General features: G+C 35.4%; 1 protein-coding gene and 1 long non-coding RNA gene across 2 annotated transcripts in view; one reads left to right on the top strand and one right to left on the bottom strand.

The window, feature by feature from the left end:
* The window catches only part of ADAMTS19 (ADAM metallopeptidase with thrombospondin type 1 motif 19), a 255,323-nt gene that overhangs the window by 134,249 nt on the left and 97,042 nt on the right, over positions 1–24,032 (bottom strand). Inside the window, exon 8 of the mRNA XM_012447921.3 lies at positions 1,472–1,577. Within this exon, the coding sequence (XP_012303344.3) occupies positions 1,472–1,577 (106 nt within the window). The remainder of the gene's footprint in view (positions 1–1,471; positions 1,578–24,032) is intronic.
* LOC135270622 (uncharacterized) overlaps positions 1–24,032 on the top strand; it is a 371,213-nt gene that overhangs the window by 256,821 nt on the left and 90,360 nt on the right. The window lies entirely within an intron of this gene.

The following is a 24,032-nucleotide window of genomic DNA, read 5'->3' as shown; positions in this document are numbered from 1 at the left end:
TATACTTTTTTAATGTTGGCAACTAATTCAATTTTTAAACACTGAAGGTCAAACTAAATATGTCTTTAACTAAAGGGCCCTCCATAAAGATCACCTCCTTGAGTAGGGCCTCACTAAATCTGAGTCCAAATAAAACACTTTCATTTGTACTGCTGATATTGCCAGCAATTAGGAAAGCCTGCATTCAAAATTAAGTCTGATTCCCCAACCCATGCATTACTTTTCTGGGGGGGATGGAGTCTCGCTCTGTTGCCAGGCTAGAGTGCAGCGGCACAGTTTTGGCTCATTGTAACCTCTGCCTCCGGGTTCAAGTGATTCTCCTGCCTCAGCGTCCTGAGCAGCTGCGACTACAGGCATGCACCACCATGCCCAGCTAGTTTTTGTATTTTTGGTAGAGAAGGGGTTTCACCATATTGATCAGGATGGTCTCCATCTCTTGACCTCATGATCTGCCCACCTCAGCCTCCCAAAGTGCTGGAATTACAGGCATGAGCCATTGCTCCAGGCCACCATTTCTACTTTAATACACTTCCAAAAAATACGATCATAGTTTTATGTAATTTGAATCCTAAACTAATCTTATATCAAAAGTATATCCCTGTTCACAGATGAGGAATCTAGGCCCTAAGATAACAGATAACTTAATGTAGAATTATGGAACAGTTTGACCTGAGTTGAATGGCTTGAGTTCAAACCCCTCACTCCAACAATTACCATTTTTATAATTTCAGGAGGGTAAATTAATTTCTCTATATTTCAGTATTTTTCCTGAAAAATGAGCACACTAACAACATCACAAAATTGCTGTGAGTATATACAAAGCACTTAGAAACATGTCTGACAAATATTAATAGTAAATACTATGTAAGTATTGCTATTATTAATTATTGCTATTAATTTCAGTGAAATAAAAATTAGAATAATAATTACCTCCTTGGGTTTGTATTAAGTGAACTAATCTATGTAAAATGTTTATAACTGTACCTGAGACATAGTTAATATTCAATGCATGTTAATTATATGCCTAATTTCATTCTCTTTCAAGTACATTACATCTAAATCATATGGGTTAATTCTTGTGCCTGGTAATAATGAATATAGGTACTACCATAAGCTGGAATTACTTTCATTTGTACTGAGTGAATGTTTAAGTTTATAGCTTTGTAGTCTTATGATTATGGAAACATTTGTATCATTTAAAAATGTGTAGTGAGAGCAATCATGCAGTATGTAATGACTGTCTTGATGGAGATTTTAATAACGTAATAAGATTTTTTTCAAAGAAGCAGGAATAGTTGCAACACTCAAAAGACATTCTTTAAATGTAGTCAGTCTTCACCTCTTCTTGTCTCCCTAGTTTTTCAAAAGCTTGAAGCCCAAAGAAAAAATCAAAAGATATCCATGTAATTCAATAACTTGAATTACAAAGTTATATGCTAACATATTTAACATAGTCATGATTTTTACTTACTTGTGACCCATTTCATGAGCAATCGTAAAAGCAAGATTCAGGCCATTGTCTTCAGCAATAATACATTTTCTCTTTTCGCTACACATTCCACTCAAGTAAGCTATACCTAAAAAAACACAAACATTAATTTTTATATGTCTGAATGAATATGCAAATGTTTATACTAGTTATTAGCAGCAGGAATGAAAATGACAGTTGTCTCAACTAAAATGTCAATATTAATCTGTGAAATCTAGCTCTAATACATGAAATTTTAGGGGCAAGTGTATATGTATAAGCCAGGCAAAAAACTGCTCATATCCTTTTCAATTTCATATTTTAGGTAAAATTATTTTACCAATTATCAAATTCCCAAAAGGAATAATATAAGAATATATGTTATAAATACCAATTTCATCATCATGTAAGACAAATGAACAGTTATAACTTAGAAAATGTAAATAAAATAGCAACGATTATTTTAAATATAGTCAATTATTGTGAAGAACATGGTTTCAAAAAAACAATGCAAAATAAACTACATATAAGGCAGTCTTGAACTTAAATTTATATTTTTGATAAATACAATTGTTAAATTCTATTCATGAAACACTATTTTAACTAATATGGCATAGACCTATATCATATTTGAATTATTAAAAAGGTTTAATTTGAAAATTTCTTTGCTAAACGGTATGTTGCATAGTATATGATACTGAAATATTACTTAAGGTAAAAATCTTAGCAAGATAATTTGATCTTTTGAAAATCATCAGGAAAAATGATAATATTTAAACTCCTTGATATTCTTTAATCAAATATTTATGTCCCATTTTACAAATTAAGACATATACTTGAATAATGATCATTTCAGAAAATGAATTGTAACCTACCAAGTGTAAGTTTTCATATTATTTTTAAATAACAAAAATTATTATTATATCAATTATTTTTGATACATAATATGTTCTCTATTTCCCATATCCTTATAAAATAAATTTTGAACTCCTTTTATAGATGAAGATATTTAGACCTAGGAAGGTTTGATTTACCAAAGACCACATAATTACTAAACATGATGGAATGTGGATTTAATTTCACCTTTGCATCCATCTGCTGGTGGTTTGTTTCTGAAAAAAATTTAATGCAGAGCTTATGGTAATTAAAGATGGTCAATTGACTGCCTGTGACTTTTTTTCTCTCTCCAGAAACAAAACATAATGGTAAGAATGTAAATAAATTATTTTAATACAATTTTAAAAGAATAAATCATCATGCCCATGTTTGGGAAAGTTAGAAGATTGATGGAAGAATAAGAACAGATCTAGTGAAAGCTACAGCCTAAATGACAAGAGGAAGATTTTTGATGAGAAGAGAATTTCTGCATGGGGTGGAACTCCAGAAAGGCTCAAGACTGAGGCACACATAGTCTAGGGAGAAGCATTGTAGGCGGGTTGAAAATGGAGTTTAGCTGAAAGTATATCTGACGTTCTCAACAATTCATTTAAACCTTCAAGCACATTGTCAAGGCCTGGTATCCACAAGCCTATCAGGAAAGTAGAGATGCAATAATCTTTAAGCAAAAGGTAGTATAAACATATTATTTTTAGAAATATAACTAAGTGAAGAAACAGCAAAAAGATGAAATACACATATGGATGTAGTTTTTTATATCTTTACAAATTAAAATAGATTTTATAGAAATGTATCATCTACAAATAGAGGAAATGACTTCTTAATGAATAGGTAGGTAGATGGATGGATGGATGGATGGATGGATGGATGGATGGATGGATGTATAGACAGATGATAAGCCCAGTTACTTCATTTGGCTTACTAAGATAACTGAAATTACTTCAAGGTTAAATCAAGACAAAGTAGGACAGAAAGATAAAGATAGGGACAGAGAGGGGCTGGGAAGGGAGAAGACGAGGGGAGAAGGAGAAAATCATATTCCTTTATCTATTATAGTTCTATTAAGCAACACATGAAATAAAAACTTTTTAAAATTTGATTTAAACATAAAAGATAAGAAAAAGGGAAGATAAAAAAATCTACTCTAAATAGAGTATTGAAACTTATAGCATTTGGAAATAAAATAATAAGAGATTAAATTTTCCCCCAAATACTAACTTAAATTAACTATAATTAGCATGCTGCTATCATTGATCAGTACAAATTTTCCCATAAGATTCCCATATATTTTGCCACTTTTTTCACCACAGCTAAAAGAGTCCTACCACTCTGTTCAGATTTAAACTCAGCTAATATGTGTTATCATGTCATATACCTGTTTGTCCCATGGACTAGGACATATAAAATTCAGTTGCTTTAATGATTTTTACATGTCTTCTCCAGTATTCATTCTAATGTCATACTTTCCCCACATAAAAATGGTACTGCCACTTGTTTGTAATTTTTATTTTTTCTAATGTCTTACTGTATTTGCATTGACTAGGATTTCCAACATACTATTGAAATATATGGGCAACACTAAGCTCCTTATTTTTCCTTCTGAGTTTAATAGAAATATTTACAGTTTCACAGTTGCATATGATATTTACTGTAGGTATTCACAGAATATTTTATTAACTTAAGGAAAATACTTTCCGATATCACTGTATATCTGAATGAAAAAGGAGAAAACATAATTTGATATATGGGTCAAAGCTGAATGGAAGTTGAATAGTAATTTTTGGAAGAGAATAAAAAGATTGGAATAGCCACTTAGGGAAATATGAAAGAGCCAAATAAGTACTACAGGAGTGCTTAATGTAAATGTCAGAAAATATGTTGCTTCAGCTGAGGAGTGCATGAGTTTGGAATAGCACTAACATAGTACTCAGCTGAGTGATATTCAACTTGGTGGCTGAAGCGAGTAAATTTAGATTCAACTTAGGTTGAGGTTTTGTAGATCAGGTGTAAAGACCACAAGGTATAAAAGTTGTCAGTAAAGTTGAAAGTGAAAGAAGGCATAACACTTATATGGATTATGGGGGGTGAGAAAAGAAGTAAGGTTAGAGGGAACCTGATAATTTGGAGAAAAGAGTACAGTAATAAAGAGAATAGAATCATCAATGATGAAAAGAGCAGACATTTTACAAAAAAGTACTGGAGACTGCAATCGGGGAGTGAGCATTAGGGATTTAAGATTTCAGAGAGAAAGTTCTAAGACATGACTAGGTATTGTCACAAGAGTAAAGACAGGTGCAGGTAGAGGTCATCTAGATTGAGATCAATAATTATTAAATAGTGTTGGGTGAACTAATAAAATAAACATGAAATTGCACATGATCAGAAAGAACTTGGGACAGTGGGAAGTGACCAACATCCATAAGAAATGTGGGTGAGAATCAAGATCAATCACAGCTTTAAGTTGCTAAAGCTCAAAAACTTCAGGATCAGAGAGATCTGGGTTTAGAAACAGCAGTGGGGAGCAGGAGGAATATGACAAGTATACAACTTTTGTTTCTTGTTCCAGCTCTATGAAACAGGGGAAGAGAAAGAGGGCAATGGCCTCTCTTGGAACTCTAGATGATAGAAATCCATAATCACCAGGTTATAGGAAATCAATGGCTATCATGTGGTCATGCAAAAAAATACGATGATACAGGCAATAATTTATAATATAATGACATGTTTATGCAATAAAATGTAGATGTATACAAAATAATATAAAATATTCAAAAATGACTAGTGCATATTTACACAGAGGTATGATTACAACTATGCATCAAAAACATCATGCCATCACATATTCATATGAACAAAAATATACAGTTTTATCATGAGAAAAGTAAAGTCTCATAAATATGATAATCATGTCTATGAAATTTGAATGGTAATTAGTAGAACTTCTTATAGACTAGGGTGTGGTCTGTAAGACCAAAAATGGCCCAAAAGAACCCTTAAAATGACCATCTACTGCTATTCTTATTTTACCAAAGTGTAAAGTCAGAATCTTCATTTGAGACTCCGATAAATTTAAATTCCATTGTTCTTAGATTTGGAACACTAAGGAATTTTTCTTTGATTTGAAAGTTATGGAGAATGATTGTAACCACACTAATTTAAATGACTTACATTATTCTGTTTAAAAGCCTAGCTTTTCAGTTCCTTTCAAGAACCCACATGTTTATTATAATAAGAGATGGGGTTAAGGGGCAAAGGATTTAACACAGATGTTATTTAAAGACAGATGTAATACAGACCCTTTTCAAAGCACTATTTTTTTTGAGACAGAGTCCTGCTCTGTTGCTCAGGCTGGAGTGCAGTGGCGTGATCTCAGCTCACTGCAACCTCTGCCTCCCAGGTTCAAGCGATTCTCCTGCCTTAGCTTCCCAAGTAGTTGGGATTACAGACACCTGCCACCATGCCTGGCTAATTTTTTTGTATGTTTAGTAAAGACAGGATTTCGCCATGTTGACCAGGCTGCTTTTGAACTCCTGACCTCAAGTGATCCACCCGCCTCAGCCTCCCAAAGTGCTGGGATTACAGGCATATGCCACTGCTGGCTTAAAGCACTTTTTTAATACAAAAAATTCTGGAAATACAAAGCAAACAAAAACAACCTTCTAATTTCTCACCTAAAAATGAGTCAAGTCATGTACAAGAAGTCAACTGAACCTCTCATCAGAAAACAAAACACATGCTATGACATACCTCATAAGATAAGAGACTCCTAAAACCCTACGGGATGCATTTTCCAGTAATGGAACTAATGGAGAAATCAGAGTTTTTATGTGAGCAGATGGATCCATTCCAACAAAACTAAGTCTTTGGGCTCCAGAAGTGGTGTTTTTAAGCACTAGCTAGGCTACCCGAGTTCAAAATCCAGGCATTCTTGGTACAAGTTCCTGGCACAGCTCTAGGTAAATTACTGATCCTATGACTGTACTCTATAACTCTTACTATTATTTGAGGCCTAATGGAACAAAAAATGTAATACATGACAAGCGGTAAAGGTGCAATGATGAGGCACATGACTTTAAGAGTATGATTTTGGCTGGGCATGGTGGCTCATGCCTGTAATCCTAGCACTTTGGAGGATTGTAATCCTGGCACCCTCGGCCTCCGAGGATCCTAGCACCTCGGAGGCCGAGGCAGGTGGATCACCAGAGATCAGGAGTTTGAGACCACCCTGGCCAACATGGTGAAATCCCATCTCTACTAAAAATACAAAAATTAACTGGGTATAGTGGTGTGCACCTGTAGTTCCAGCTACTCAGGAGGCTGAGGCAGGAGAATTGCTTGAATCTGGGAGGTGAAGGTTGTAGTGAGCTGAGATTGCACCACTGCACTCCAGCCTGGGTGACAGAGCAAGACTGTCTCAAAAAAAAAGTGTGATTTAAAAATGCTCATTTTAAAATCTGTTCATTAACACATAAAGATGTACGTAAGATATTACAGGAGAATAAAAAAGGGGAAATAAGGTAGAGAAAAATCTAAGCAGGAAAAGCTTTGAGATAGGGTAACAACTTAGTGATATCCCTGAGTAGTCAAGGGTTAGCCAGGGAAAGGCAATGGGAGTTGGGGGAGTTTCTTAACAAAAGACTAAACAGGGGAAAGGGCAAGCAGATGCTTATGAGAGTTAATGTCACTCATAGAGGTGGTGGCTTAGGGTTTTTAAGTGTGTCAGCCATGTAGCACATCTCTGCATCAACACTGTATTCAGGATTTCCTCAGTTATGGGTGTGTTAAAGGAACTGCAAAGGTGAAATTGTCTGAAACAAAGACTAACGTATAATGTGATCCAATGCAATAAAAGTGTAATTGTGAAGAACCAAAATTCGTTTTATTACTAATTAGAAAAAAAATTGGAATGATGTAAGAATAGTACCCAGATAATATGAAACCCATTTACATGATTAAATTCAAATAGGTCTTTGAACGTGTTTTTGAATCTAAGTTGTCTCACTAGTTGGCTAATAATCTGCCTATTTCATTAAAATACAAGAAGGTGATGTAGGAATGTAAAAATACCCTTATGGAAGTTATAAGTTTGGTATCAGTGTAGCTAATTTCTATTTTAAAAGATAGATTTTTTAAAAAGGCTTCCAGATTTTCTTAAATGTTTAAGTAATTTAAAACACTTATGCAGTTTTTATAAATACTAAGAGAAAACTGATCTAGAAAGAAAAGGAGTAAAATAAAAGCTATAATACACATCTGATCAAATAAGACAGAATATTGTATAGATCTTAAAATGTTGTTTATGCATGCTAGCATCATGATAGACTGAATCCCCTTTTGCTAAAAACTCATAGAGATGACAAATTATAGGTAATATACTTTTTTTGAATGTATAGCTGAGGTTGAAAAAGAAAAGATAATTCCCAAGTGCAAAACTAAAGCTTAAAAAATTAAAATCTGGAGAGATAAAATCATGAGTTGATGCTGCCACTGCCTGAGTATCAGATAAGATATATAACTTCTTAAATAAATGTGTGGTTTCAAAATGTCTGTGGGTACAGGCACTGGTGAGTAGGGAACAGAGATTCATGCATAAACCAAAAAGCCTGAAAATGCTGTTGTTAATTACCGTTAAGCATTTGAAAATAACCTTAGGAATCTGTCAGTGCAGGAGAAAACAAGAAAGCTTGGCTTAAAAAAAATCTAAGTATGCTAGAAATAAAAACCCAAAGCTACCTTGAGCACAGGGGCATCAGTATGAAGCTTAAGAAATACTGAGTCATATACGTAACATAAAAGTTGATCCCATTATGTGGATATCTTTGCCTGTCCTGTGATAATCAATGAAATATGACCATGATGAGATATTTTATCACCTCAGCAAGCATGAAATTCTCAGAGGGAAAACGTGTTTCACTGAATATGAGCTCACAAATCATAATTACAAGCCAAGTAAAGAAATGGTTTCCTGTGAAGAAAGAGACCACAGATATAAAAACTAGAGAAAAATAATGACGAAATAAATACTTATTTAACTTAAAGAGAGCAAGTTTGAAGTTCACATTCACTGTGCCACCACAACCCAAATATATCTTTTTGTCAATTAGAAAAAGAAACCACTTCATCATGATACTTCACATACAATTATTGGTGTAATAAACAGTTTTTTGAGAAAACTTTCACTGATAATGTGGTAAAAATTGTTCAAGTACATACACAAATGCATAATATACACAATTGTAGTATACTTGTATATATATCTATTATATGTTTGGATAACATATGTAATTATATAAATAAATACACAAATGTATAAATGAAAGTTTAAATGTTATCTATTATAATAAGCATGAATCTGGAAAAGACCCTCAGTGAAGGAACTAGTAAAAAAAGTGCTACAGAAAAAAGGAAGCTGAACATAGAAACGAGGAGTGAATACAAGAAAACTAGCATGAAAATCTTCATGAACATTCTCTATGAAATAACAGTGACAGTAATAATAATGTCTGAGTTTTGAGGTGTGTGAGATTTATGCAATGAAGGAACTAATATAGTGAATTCAATACTATAAAATTAAGTAACACATGAACTAATCTAAAGAACTCTACTATTGTTCAGACTCAGAAGAGAAATTACAACCAATTTTAGACTATGTTAATATGAGAATATGTACTTTTCAAAATGAGTAACTACTGAAATAAAGAACTATAATTAATAACTAGCAAAATAGTAGAAGGCAAAAGAAATTAGAAAAATGTAATCATTGCAATAGAAGTAAAACAGAAAACAACTAGAGAGAAATTATCTGGTAAAACGAAAGCAGAAATAAAGTAAAATATGTTAGTAGTCAAATTAGATTAAAAGGAACTTACTTTAAAAACTTATTGGATTGGGTTTAATAAAATTCCTATATATCTGGCCATAAGAACACATGTAAAGCTTAATAATAAGAATATTAATACAATAAAAAAGAATCACCAAGCCAAATAACTCCCAAAGAGTTGGTTCACAATGTTAATATTTTATAAAATACCCTGAAGTAAAAATATTATGCATAAAGGGAATAATTATATAATTATAAGTATTGGATAATATTTAATATATTTGTATATCATAAATTCATCTCAAACTAATGATAAAATTAAAATAGATAATTCCAAACTAGTGTCAATAATTGATTTTTCAATAATTGATAGATTCAATTAGATGAAAATAAAGAAATAGAGAATCTAAATATTCCATCTGAAAAGTTTTATATAATTTTTTCTCTCTCTTACACACACACACACACACACACACACACACACTCTTTAACAATTAGAAGATACATATTATGTTCAAACATAAACTCTTTCTAAAGTTGCCAATGCCACCAAACGGCACTACATACACAAAGAACAATGTCACAGAGGTAATATTTTCTAACTGCACTGCAATAAAACTAGAAATCAACACAAAGATAGTTACTCTTCGAATTCCTCCCTCTCTTCTTCCTCCTAATAAGTGGATATTTTGAAACAGAATTTGAAATAACTTATGGATAAAAGAAGAGAAACTACAGTGGAAATAATAAATATTTTAGAAGTGAATGTATCCATTCATTACATAACAAAGCCAGTGGTGCACAGTGTAGAGTAGTTCACAGTGGTCCAATATTCCTGTTGGGAACAACTAGGAAGTCTGGATAAAACAGAAAATAGTATTTGTAAAAGCATCAGTGAACCATAGAAACAAAAAGAATAGAAGTTTTTAAATCCTAAAAATAGGGGAAACTCTCAAAGGTGAGCTAAATCACTAAAGCCACTTTTTCCCTGGTGGTTTGCTAATTTTCAGCAAGAACCGGGGAATGAGAAGCTGGACTTAATCCAGAAGAGGACAATTGCAGAAGAAAAAAGAAAAACAAATGGGGGTGGGAGGGGCCAACAGCACTGGATTTTATTGTCCATAAAAGGCTGGAGACTTTGGTGGTCGAATAAGCTGAAGTAACAAAACCGGAGACTTGAGAAGCCATAGAGTATTCTCCTTCAAGAAAATTGCCATATTCTAAAACTGGCATGGAATGGTGTTTTAAATAGCAAAATCCCAAACCTCTGAATAGCCAAACGGAATCTTCATGTGGACTTGTGACACAATACAGTCCCAAATTAGGATCATTAGTTCCCATACTGTCTAGACCAAGAAAGACTAAATAATTTATCCTATATAATAATATCATCTGGAACCTCCATTGCTGCAGAGATTTTTAAACATTAATCATTGATTCAAAAAATACCAGGCTTGCATGATGAGCAGGTCAATTTGACCACATGTCAACAATAAACTGTCACCAAGGAGTGACCAAATACTGTAGTTAGAAGATGGGATTTTAAAATAATTGGGACTAATACGTTAAGGAACATTGAGGAAAAGTTAGACAAAATTGATAAAAGATTCAGAAACTCTCAGAGAATTGGGATTTATAAAAAAATCAAACAGACATTTTTGATTTGAAAATCACAGTATTTGAGATTATTATCTCAGTAGATTATGATCTCAATAGATGATTTAACTGCAGATTAAACAGAGGAGGAAAGAGAACTAGTTTGCTGGATAGATTAGTTAATTTAAAATACCCAAATTCCGGCAATAGAGAAGAAAATGATTAGAAAGTGTTTTTAAAAGGAACACGATATACATGTGAGACACAATTATAGGTGTTGCATTCTTCTAATTTTGAGGAAACAGACAACAAAATAGGACATTTATTTGAGAATTAATGATTAAATGTATTTCAAAACTTGTAAGGCAATAACACAGAATAAATAAAGCTCAATAAGGCCCAAATCCAAAACACAGATAACACCTCATGCTGAAGAGAATGTAGAGCATCAGGAGCCATCATTCATTGCTGATTAGAAAGCAAAATGGTACAGCCACTTTGAAAGACACTTTGGCAATTTCTTACAAAATTAAACATACTCTTAGCATATGATCCAGCAATCACATTAGTTAGTATTTACCCAAAGCAGCTGAAAATTTACGTTCACACAAAATCCTGCACATGGATGTTTATAGCAGCTTTATTTGTAATGGCCAAAACTTGGAAAAGGTGAATGGATTCATAAGCTGGTATCTCCATCCAACAGAACATCATTCAATGCTAAAATGAAATAAGCTATCAAGCCGTGGAAAGAGATGGAGGAATCTTAAATACACATTACTAAGTGATAGAAGCTAGTCTGTAAGCCTACCTATTATACGGTTTCAACTATCTAACATTCTGGAAAAGGCAAAATTATGGCAAAAGTAAAAAGATCAGTGGATGCCATGGATTAAGAAGGGAGGAATGAATAAATAGGTGGAACACAGAAGATTTTTTAGGGCAGAGAAGCTACTCTATATGATACCATAATAGTGGATACTGTTATGCATTTGTACAAACCCACAGAATTTTAAATACCAAGAGTGAATTCTAATAAACACTTTGGACTTTGGGTTATAGTAATGTGTGCATGTAAGGTCATCAATTTTAAAAAATAATGTACCGCTCTACGGGTGAATATTGATAACAGGGGAGGCTATGCATATGTGGGGATTGGGGGTATAAGAGAAACCTCTGTATCTTACACTCAGTTTTGCTGTGAATCTAAAACTGCTCTAAAAATAGTCTATAAAAGATTTAAAAGCTTGGGAAGCAACAAGAAGAATATAACATAACAAACAGAACAAAACACAACTCAAAACTGCTGAAAATAAAAAGGAATCTTAAAAGTGCCTAGGGAAAAAAAGGGAAACTTTACTTCAAAGTAACAACAATGAACCTGACAAGTGTCTGCAACCAACACAATACAAGTTGGAAATAATGAAATGGCATGTTTAAAGTTTGGTAGGAAAAAAGAATCTGCCAGTCTCTAATTCTGGACTATGTGAAACAACTTTTTGAAAAATAAAGGTACCATAAGAATGTTTTCATATATACAAAAATTGTTTCTCAGAAAAAAATATTATGGCAAATTGAAACATGGAAATGCAAAAAGACATGAAGAACACCAGGAAGAGTAGCTATATAAGTACTATAAACAAATACTGAATAAATAAAACATTAAAGTTAATATCTCCCAAAATTTAATACACATGCAACAATGTATAGTAGGGAGATAGTACAAGTGTTCAAAAGTTATAAAAGTAAGTATAATTGACAATAGAAAATATTTTAACATAGTCATTACAAACTAGAACACATTTAAAATGTGTAGTCTAAAATGAAAACTGTCCTTAGGGAAGTTCATAGCATATATTAGAAAGAAAAAGATTGAAGGGTGGCTTGCAAGAAGAATGAAAAGAAACACCTCCAGTCTGCAGCTCCCAGTGAGATCAATGCAGAAGGCCGGTGATTTCTGCATTTACAACTGAGGTACCTGGCTCATCTCACTGGGACTAGTTAGACAGTGGGTACAACCCACGGAGGGTAGGCAGAAGCAGGGTGGGGTGTCACCTCACCTGGGAAGCACAAAGTGTTGGAGAATTCCCTCCCCTAGCCAAGGGAAGACATGAGGGACTGTGCCATGAGGAATGGTGCATTCTGGCCAAGATACTATGCTTTTCCCATGGTCTTGCAACCCACAGACTAGGAGATTCCCTTGGGTACCTACACCACCAGGGCCCTGGGTTTCAAGCACAAAATTGGGTGGCCCTTTGGGCAGAATCCGAGCTAGCTTCAGGTTTTTTATATATATATATACCCCGGTGGTGCCTAGAACACCAGTAAGACAGAATCATTCACTCCCTGGAAAGGGGGCTGAAGCTAGGAAGCCAGGTGATCTAGCTCAGTGGATTGCAACCCCATGGAGCCCAGTAAGCTAAGATCCACTAGCTTGAAATTCTCGCTGCCAGCACAGCAGTCTCAAGTCGACCTGGGATACTCAAGCTTGGTGGTGGGAGGGGTGTCCACCATTACTAAGTCTTGAGTAGGCAGTTTTCCCCTCACAGTATAAACAAAGCCGCTGGGAAGTTCGAACTGGGTGGAGCCCAATGCAGCATGGCAAAGCTGCTGTAGCCAGACTGCACCTCTAGATTCCTCCTCTCTGAGCAGGGCATCTCTGAAAGAAAGGCAGCAGCCTCAGTCAGGGGCTTACAGATAAAATTTCCATCTACCTGGGACAGAGCACCTGGGGGAAGGGGTGGCTGTGGGTACAGCTTCAGCAGCCTCAAATGTTCATGCCTGCCAGCTCTAAAGAGAGCAGCAGATCTCCCAGCACAGCGCTCAAGCTCTGCTAAGGGACAGACTGCCACCTCAAGTGTGTCCCTGACTCCCGTGCCTCCTGACTGGGAGACACCTCCCAGCAGGGGTCGACAGACACATCATACTGGAGAGCTCTAGCTGGCATCTGGTGGGTGCCCCTCTGGGATTAAGCTTCCAAAAGAGGGAACAGGCAGCAATCTTTGCTGTTCTGCAGCCTCTGCTGGTGATACGCAGGCAAACAGGGTCTGGAGTGGACCTCCAGCAAACCCCAGCAGACCTGCATCAGAGGGGCCTGATTGTTAGAAGGAAAACTAACAAATACAAAGGAAGAACATCAGTATCAACAAAATGTACATCCAGTCAGAGACCCCATCTGAAGGTCACCAACATCAAAGACCAAAGGTAGATAAATCCACAAAGATGGGGAGAAACTAGTGCAAAAGGGCTGCAAATTCCAAAAACCAGTATGCCTCTTCTCCTCCAACGGATCACAACTCCTCACCAGGAAGGGAACAAGACTGGATAGAGAACAAGTTTGATGAATGGACAGAAGTAGGCTTCAGAAAGTAGGTAATAACCAACTCTTCTGAGCTAAAAGAGCATGTTCTAACTCAATGCAAGGAAGCTAAGAACTTTCAAAAAATGGTTAGAGGAATTGCTAACTAGAATAACTAGTTTGGAGAAGAACATAAATGACCTCATGGAGTTGAAAAACACAGCATGAGAACTTCGTGAAGCATACACAAGTATCAATAGCTGAATCGATCAACCAGAAGAAAGGATATCAGAAATTGAAGATCAACTTAATGAAATAAGGCATGAAGACAAGATAAGAGAAAAAACAATGAAAAGGAAGGAACAAAGCCTCCAAGAAATATGGAACCATGTGAGACCAAACCTATGTTTGATTGGTGTCCCTGAAAATGATGGGGAGAATGGAATCAAGCTGGAAAACACTCTTCAGGATATTTTCCAGGAGAACTTCCCAAACCTAGCAAGACAGGCCAACATTCAAATTCAGGAAATACGGAGAACAACACAAAGATACTCCTTGAGAAGAGCAACTGCAAGACACAAAATCATCAGATTCACCAAGGTTGAAATGAAGGAAAAAATGTTAAGGGCAGCTAGAGAGAAAGGTCGAGTTACCCACAAAGGGAAGCTCATTAGACTAAGAGTGGATCTCTCTGTAGAAACCCTACAGTTAGAGTGGCGATCATTAAAAAGTCAGGACACAACAGATGCTGGAGAGATGTGGAGAAATAGGAATGCTTTTACACTGTTGGTGGGAGTGTAAATTAGTTCAACCATTGTAGAAGACTGTGTGGCGATGCCTCAAGTATTTAAAACCAGAAATACCATTTGATCCAGCAGTCCCATTACTGGGTAGATACCCAAAGGATTATAAATCATTCTACTGTAAAGACATATGCATACATATGTTTATTGCAGCACTGTTCACAGAAGCACAGACTTGGAACCAACCCAAATTCCCATCAATGATAGACTGAATAAAGAAAATCTGGTACATATATACCATAGAATACTATGCAGCCATAAAAAAGGATGAGTTCATGTCCTTTGCAGGGACATGGATGAAGCTGGAAACCATCTTTCTCAGCAAACTAACACAAGAACAGAAAACCAAACACTACATATTCTCACTCATAAGTGGGAGTTGAACAGTGAGAACACATGGACACAGAGAGGGCAACATCACACATGGGGGCTTATCAAGGAGTTGGGGGTTAGGGGAAGGGTAGCATTAGGAGAAATATCTAATGTAGATGATGGATTGATAGGTGCGGCAAACCACCATGGCACGTGTATACCTACGTAACAAACCTGCACATTCTGCACATGTACCCCAGAACTTAAAGTATAATTTAAAAGAGAAAAAGACTGAAAATCAATAGTTAAATTCCTTCAGAGGGCTAAAGAAAAAAAGCCTATCAAAGCTTAAAAATATAAAAGGAAATAAGAAAAGGAAAATCAATGAACTATAAAAGTATAAGAAAATTGGCAAAAAAGATGAATAATTCCTTGGTAAAGCTATTAAGGATAAAAGAGAGAGAAATACAAGTTATCAGCATCAAAACAAATAAGGAAACATCTCTACAATTCTTAACAATACCAAGACAATATAACAAACATATGTAAATAAATTTTACAATTTATCAAAGAAGTCAAAAAAATACAAAATCTGAAATTTCCTGCGATTGTTTATTCATTCTGTTCCAGCTACCTTGGCTTTCTTTTGGTCATTTCTCAAATGTGACACGTGTCCTTCCACCTTAGGACCTGCTGACTGGCTTTTACTCTGCCTGAAACATTCTTTCCTTAGATGTATCCTCCAGATCATCATCAAACCTTCGTGCATATATCACTTGTCATTTTCTTCAGTGAGATATTTCTGGATCACTCTATTTAAAATTATAAATTTCCTTCTCCCCTGGAACTCTTAGATTATCCCTTACCTATATGGGCTATTTTTTAAATATCAGTTTTATCTTTTAATATACCAACTAATTATTTAATATGGATATTCACTATCTTCATCAGAATTTAAGCACCATGATGACAGGAAATAATATGTTAACTCCCAATATGTAAAACAGTTTCTGGAATTCTTAGTGGAAACTTGAAAAATATTTAGATGAATAAATTATGAGTCCAGATATGTTTGGTACAGTGTACCTATAACAAATTTGAAAATGCATTAATATGCATCCCTCTGGTATTTCCATGTAGCAGATGTCTTTCTAGTCCTTCAAAGGCTTCTCTCTGATGGCAGATGAGGAGGAATTAGGATTAGCAAATACTTTTGTAACTCTATTTCATGTCCATATAGGATGGCTCAAGCAGAAAAGTAGTGAAAATACTGAGTAATTAGGCAGAGAGAAGGGCTGAGTTATTCTTGAGCTCACATTGACTCTGACTGCCACAGAAGTCAGAGTGGTGGGCAGTTTAACACAGGGAACCTATGGATGATGGCCTGAAGCTCAGTGGTGTCTTCAGCAGTATAAGCTAGTAGGGTAAGCTTCAGGGGAAAGATAAAAAGTGTGCTATATGCTTGTTCTCACTCATAAGTGGGAGCTGAACAATGAGAACACATGGACACAGGGAGGGGAACATCACACTCTGGGGTCTGTCGGGAGGTGAGGGGCTAGGGGAGGGATAGCATTAGGAGAAATACCTAATGTAGACGACAGGGTGATGTCAACCACCATGGCATGTGTGTAACTATGCAACAAACTTGTATGTTCTGCACAGGTACTCCAGCACTTAAAGTATAATTTTGAAACAAAAGTGTGGTGTAGATGAATTGAATAGGTAGGTGAGCCAAGATGCTTCAGTTGCACTTACAAACTGCATGGTTGGCCACCAAATCCAACAGTGTGCTCTGGTTGCCCTGAAGTAAGGGAATTTACTGCAAAGATGCAAAGACGAAAAAGGTTTCAGAGAGTAGTGAAAGAAGCTGTGATTGCTGACCTACACACAGTTCCCCTCCCAGCTACTTGGAGAGCACCAGATGAGAGGTTACGAGGGGCTATTTAGAAAAAATGGTTATTTAACTAAAAAAGAAAAAGAAAAGAATAAAGCCATTTAAACTAGAGGGAAAATAATATAAATTGACAAGTTTAAATTTTGATTTTCTTGGAATTAAGTGAGATAGAAACTTAGATGAAAGATTTAATACAGTGTCAAAGCTAAATGCTACATTTTCTTTGCCTAATTTAGTATAATTTTTTGCCTTGCTCCATGTACGGAAACAAAATTAAGTACAGATGGAAATAGATACATTTTTAAAATCACGTTTGCATATGTGATATATTTTTAATGGGCTCCTAAAGGAAAATAAAAGTGAATCACTGATTCTATTTTGTTATCCTAAGGAGTGACAGAGATATTCAAGGTCAGTGGCCTATGTACACACATGGGCCACTTCTAAATCTTTGGCAAGCTTTAATACTTTTATATAAAATATTAATATGGTACAGGAGGAAGGAGATGAAGGATGGTTCAAGTAAATGTTTAGGAAAAAAGAGAAAGAAACAAGCTTCATAGGGACAGTGGTATGTAGGGGCAGAAGTGGTAATTTCTAAATTCTGTTCTTCTGTGAAATGGGCAAGATGTCATGGTAAAGAGCACGTTCCAAAACAGGGTTTGTTTCTGCTGCTGTTGTTTTATACTTCCTTAAGCTTTTTTACAAACTACTCCCCTGAGACCCACCCACCCCCTTCCTCCCCACATTAAGATGATGAGATGGATTGCTTTTATATGGAAGGAAGAATGTTAAAAAAAAAATTATGTCTGCAGTTAGCTTTTGTGCTCCTGCTTCCAGATTTATTCTACTTTACATTCACATTTATCCCTGTTCAGAAAATATAAGGGCAGATTATCAGATGGTTTTAGAAGACAAACCCTCAAATCCTTAGAGAGTTTGAGTTAAGCCAAACTCTGATATACATTATTGTAGTTTTGATAGATCATAATAAAATACACCATCTGAAATTTTCAGTTTAGATTTCAGTGCACCCCTGAAAATATAATGCTTGTGGCACATTCAAAAAGTCACACATGGTAGATGACACAACTAACTCCTATAAATCAGTAATGGGAACACTACTGCACAGTCTACATAGAAACAGCTGAAAATTTGTATTCTAATTGTTATGTTAATTAGAAGAAAGATAAAAGTCAGAGTTCTTAGGCTTTCTATATGACTTTGCTCACAAGCTAAAGAAGTTATTTAGGTTTAATGATTTCATCTGCCTTAGAGATTAACAAACTGTCACAACTCTAAAAAATAGGTAAGATGAATCACAGTTAAAAGATTTTCATGAAGTAAGTTTAAGGATACAGCTGGAAAAATTTAAAAGTGTTCTGATTGCACATAAATCAGGAATTCTGGCTAACACATTTTTATAATGTTATAACATAATCATATCCTGAAGGCATTAAATAGGGACAATTAAAACTATAAATATCATGCTACCAAAAAGCTGTATAAATTGCTTTTTTAGTATACTAGAAAAAGCATTGAGAGCATTCATTTATAACTGCAAATGAACTCAAACTTCCAAACAGTTTGACACAATATTTTTACAACATGCCAATTTTTAACCATTTTGTTATTCTTCACAACTTGCTTTCTACTCAGTGTGGTCAGTATTTTTATTGAAGTAATCTATAAACTGCAGAAATGTAAAGAATATAATTTCAAAATAATTATATCTACAAATATCTGAAGCTCTTAAATCTCTATTACTATTTAAGATATGAAGTTTAATATAGTTTTTGATGCACTTGTTAAATAAAATATTTATTTAAAGTCAAGTAACTCAAACTATAGATGTATTTTTAAGACATCAGTTTTTAGGTTTGTACATAAAGAATATTGTGATAGTAAACACATTAAAATTTTTTTCAAGAATTGCTTGATACTTAAATTTCTGATGATTAGTTTAAATAATAGACTTTTACCCTTTTCTCCATTAAGTATAAAGAAGGTAAAATGAGAAGAATAAAATTTTAAGAATTTATATAATGTGTGCAAACTCATCAAATTGTATAAACAAAACAGGCTTTTGTAAATCAATTTTGCCTAAAAAAAGGTGTTTTATTTTTAAAAAGAACGCACCTAAAAAGAATAATTGATGCTCTCGTGTCAAATACCATAGGGTTTGAGTCTCAGCCTCAATTTTTAGCTCTGTGACTATAAAAAAAGTCATTTCTTCAGAAAACCAAACATTGCATGTTTTCACTCATAAGTGGGAGTAGAACATTGAGAACATATGGTCATAGAGAGGGGAACACCACACCAGGGCCTGTCGAGGCGTTGGGGGCGAGGGGAGGGAACTTAGAGGATGGGCCAATAGGTGCAGCAAACGACTATGGCACACATATACCTATCTAACAAACTGGCATGTATCCTGTTTGTTTTTTTTCTTTTTAGAAGAAATAAATAGGGAGGTCGAGGCAGGTGGATCACGAGGTCAGCAGATTGAGACCATCCTGGCCAATACGGTGAAACCCCATCTCTACTAAAGACACAAAAAATTAGCGGAGTGTGGTGGCACACGTCTATAGTTCCAGCTACTCAGGAGGCTGTGGCAGGAGAATCGCTTGAACCCAGGAGGTGGAGGTTGCAGTGAACCAAGATCACACCACTGCACTCCAGCCTGGGTGACAGAGCAAGACTCCATCTCAAAATAAATAAATAAATAAATAAAATAAAAAGAAATAAATGAAGAAAAAATAATACCCACCCGCAAAAGAAAAAGTTAGTTGTCTTTTCTGATATTCAGTTTTCCCAATAGTAGAATTGAGATGATTTGTCTTAGAATGCGAAGTAATTTAGATACATATTTCAAGCATATATTGGCCTGTCTGAAATATGATAAACATTAACCATAAACTGTGGCTTTCTTTATTTGTAAAATGAAATAACAACCTCTTATTGCATCAAATTCTCCAAGGGTTAAAAGAGGTGGCATATTTTAAAACCCGTGGTACATACTAGATGCTTAACAAATATTATTGTTCACTGACAATATTGGGTAAATATGTGATGAATATAAAGCTGCCACTTTCCAAAGTTTATCTGAACAACTCAAAAATATATGAGGACTTGAGGGAGTTTTCTAAATTCAAAAGGTCTAAATTTCTACATATGTAGATAGATATAGATATATAGATAGATAGATATATGTATCTATATATCTACATATGTAGGTAGATAGATATAGATATTTTGAGATGGAGTCTCGCTCTGTTACCAGGCTAGAGTTCAGTGGCATGATCTCGGCTCACTGAAACCACTACCTCCTGGGTTCAAGCGATTCTCTTGCCTCAGCCTCCTGAGAAGCTGGGACTACAGGCGCATGCCACCATGCCCAGCTAATTTTTGTATTTTTAGTAGAGACAAGGTTTCATCATGTTGGCCAGGCTGTTCTCGATCTCTTGACCTACTGATCCACCCACCTCGGCCTCCCAAAGTGCTGGGATTACAGGCATAAACCACCACACCCAGCCTCAATATATTTTAATATTCATATATTATTTAATAGCACCATCAAAGCATTTTTAATATAAGCAAAATGCTCTAATTAAAGTCAATTGTTAACAGTAAAAACTCTGAGATGAGAACTATCTTAAGAACAACCAATTTTGATGACGTATCCAAGTTTTATTCCTATTGCTAAAATAGAAATATAAAGTGTTTTATTTATATTTTGGCCAGTGCCTAACAAAATATACAATAGAGCCAATAATTAAGCATGATCCTTCGGCTTTGCTTTTCATATGAACCATAGGAAATATTTTCTTTTCAGAAATTCACTTTTTTTTTTTTTTAAGAAAGAAAGAAAAAAAATGAAGAAGAGGAAGAAAAAGGAAGAGAAAGAGAGAGAGAGAACGGGAGTATTGCTTTCTTGCCCAGGCTAGAATGCAGTTTAGTAATGGGTATTGAAAACCTCTTTTATACCAATAATTATACTTGATGTAGACAGGAAGGAATAAGGGAAGAAAATAACAAACGAGCAGCCAACCAATATTTCATTTAAACCTATGAAATGCTATGCGATTACTGGGGAGTGATTTACTTCCAATTATATAGTCACTTTTGGAATAGGTGTGAGGTGGTAATGTATGTTTTGTGTATTTGAAGTGGAGAGTTCTGTAAATGTTTATTAAGTTTACTTGTTCCGGGTCTGAGTTCAAGTCCTGGATGTCCTTGTTAATTTTCTGTCTCGTTGATCTATAAAATCGTTAGCTCTTCTTGTTACATTGATCCTTTTGCCATTATGTAATGTCCTTCTTTGCCTCTTTTGATCTTTGTTGCTTTAAAGTCTACTTTATCAGAGGCGAGAATTCCATCTCCTGCTTTTTATTTATTTGTTTATTTTTACTCTCTGGTTGGTTGACAAATCTTCCTCCTTCTCTTTGTTTTGAGTCTTTGTGTATCGTTGCATGTGAGATGGGTCTGGATGCAGCATACCGATGGGTTTTGGCTTTTTATCCAATTAGAATATATATATAGGTTTAATACTGGCATTTGATGCTAGCTGGCTGTTTTGCCCATTAGTTAGTGTAAATTTTTCATTGTGTTAATGCTCTTTGCTTATTGATATATTTCTGGAAAGGCTGATATTGGTTGTTCCTTTATATGTATAGTGCTTCTTTCAGAAGCTCTTGTAAAGCAGGCCTGGTGGTGGTGAACTCTCTAAGTACTTGTTTGTTAGCAAAGGATTTAATTTTTCCTTCGATTTTAAAGCTTAGTTTGGCTGGATAGGAAATTCTGGGTTGAAAGTTCTTTTCTTTAAGGATGTTAAATATTGGTCCCCACTCTTTTCTGGCTTGTAGGGTTTCTGCTGAGAGATCTGCTGTAAGTCTGATAGGTTTCCCTTTACGGGTAACCTGACCTTTCTCTCTGGCTGCCCTTAGTATTTTCTCCTTCATTTCAACCCTAATAAATCTGGCAATTATGTGCCTTGGGGTTGGTCTTCTTGAAGAATATCTTTGTGGTGTTCTCTATTACCTGGAGTTGAATATTACCCTGCCTTGCCAGGTTGGGAAAGTTTTCCTGAATGATATCCTGAAGAGTATTTTCCAACTTGGATTCATTCTCTTCGTCACATTCAGGTACACCTATCAAACGTAAATTAGGTCTTTTCACATAGTCCCATATTTCCTGGAGACTTTGCTCATTCCTTTTCATCCTTTTTTCTCCATTCTTGTCTTCTCGTTTCATTTCACTAAGCTGGTCCTCGACTTCTGATATCCTTTCTTCTGCTTGATCAATTCGACTGTTTAAACTTGTGCATGCTTCGCGAAGTTCTCGTGTTGTGTTTTTCAGCTCCATCAATTCACTTATATTCCTCTCTAAATTGTCCATTCTCGTTAACATTTTGTCAAACCTTTTTTCAAGGTTCTTACTTTCTTTGCATTGGGTTAGAACAAGTTCTTTTAATTCACAGAAGTTTCTTATCACCTACGTTTTGAAGCCTGCTTCTGTTATTGGAACACACTCGTTCTCCATTAAGCCTTGTTCCGTTACTGATGAGGAATTGCGATCCCCTGTAGAGGGAGAGGCATTCTGATTTTGAGTATTCTCTGCCTTTTTAGGCTGGTTTCTTCCCTTCATTATATATTTATCCGTCTGTCGTCTTTGTAATTGCCGACTTTCTAACTAGGTCTCTGAGTGGACGTCACTTGTTGATTCCCAGCGCGGAAATCTGAGCAATCCACTGTGCCGGCCAAAATAGCAGTGTTAAGATTGATGGTGCTTTTCTGCCCGGGAATCTCCGGACTCTGCACCAAGAACTGGCGCGCTAAGGCGCCGGCAAAACCGCCATGCCGGCCACAAGAGTCGCCCTGGCGACCCGTGGGGCTCCTCTGCTGGGAATCTCCTAGTCCCTGAGCAACAAATATTCGTCTGAAAGTGTGGCGTCCTCTCGTTCTCTGTGCTTTCACTGGGAATTATGAGCCCAAGCTGCTAGTGATCAGCCATCTTGGATCTCTCTCCAGAAATTCACTTCTATTCAGAAATATATAGATCTGGAATGCTCAGGTCTCTATGCTATGTGCTGAAGAGACAGACATGCATTAAGTAAGATCCTGGATCACAAAGAGATTAAAATCTAAAGGGGGAAAGAGAATGAATGAAATGAAAGTTATAAGAAAGATATACTGAAGTATGATGCATGGTAGGTTGAGAAACAACCTACAAAATCTAAAAAGAAATTATTTAGAGTTCTGAAGAATGGGTCAAATGTGGAAAAGGAATAAAACGAGGAAGGAACAACAAAGAAATAGCTCTCCACTTGGAAATTCTAAAACAATATATCTTAACACAGAAACTCCCTAAAATCTGGAAAAAACATTGGTCCTAAGCAAGGCTTCAGTTATAAGAGTATGTTAATATTAATTAAAAAGAGTACAAAATTGGGAAGATGGATTTTTTTTTTAAAGGCTTCTCAAGTTCATGAAAGGATTAGAAAAAGGGCTTGGTAGGTGAAGTCTGGGATGGATTTCAATATGTACTCCCTCGTAGGCCCCATAAATTAGATACCTTTGGAAAGGGCATAACGTGCAGAAACATTTTGTGGAATACATAGTTGTAATGCTAATAGCAAATCTAGTGATCAAATAACATTTCTGCTTTTTCATTTTGTTCTAATTTTTAAATTTATATACAGTAACAGTTTCTTTTTATTGTATTGTCCTATGATTTTTAACAGTTCTATTGATTTGTGCAATGACCACAATAATCAGGGACAGAACATTTCCATCACACCCCAAAATTTCTTTGTTCTATCCCTGTAAACTTACAGCCTCCCCTGTCTCTCATCAATAGTAATCACTGATCTGTTCATTATGTTTTTTTTTTAAATGACACATAAATAGAATTGTACAGTAAGTAACCTTTGAGACTATCTTCTTTCA

Source organism: Aotus nancymaae, unplaced genomic scaffold, assembly GCF_030222135.1.
Source record: "Aotus nancymaae isolate 86718 unplaced genomic scaffold, 86718_ANA_hifiasm-v0.15.2.pri h1tg000064l_1, whole genome shotgun sequence".
NCBI lineage: Eukaryota > Metazoa > Chordata > Mammalia > Primates > Aotidae > Aotus > Aotus nancymaae.
The sequence above is the reverse complement of the archived record's forward strand: the minus strand, read 5'-3'. Positions and strand labels throughout refer to the sequence as shown.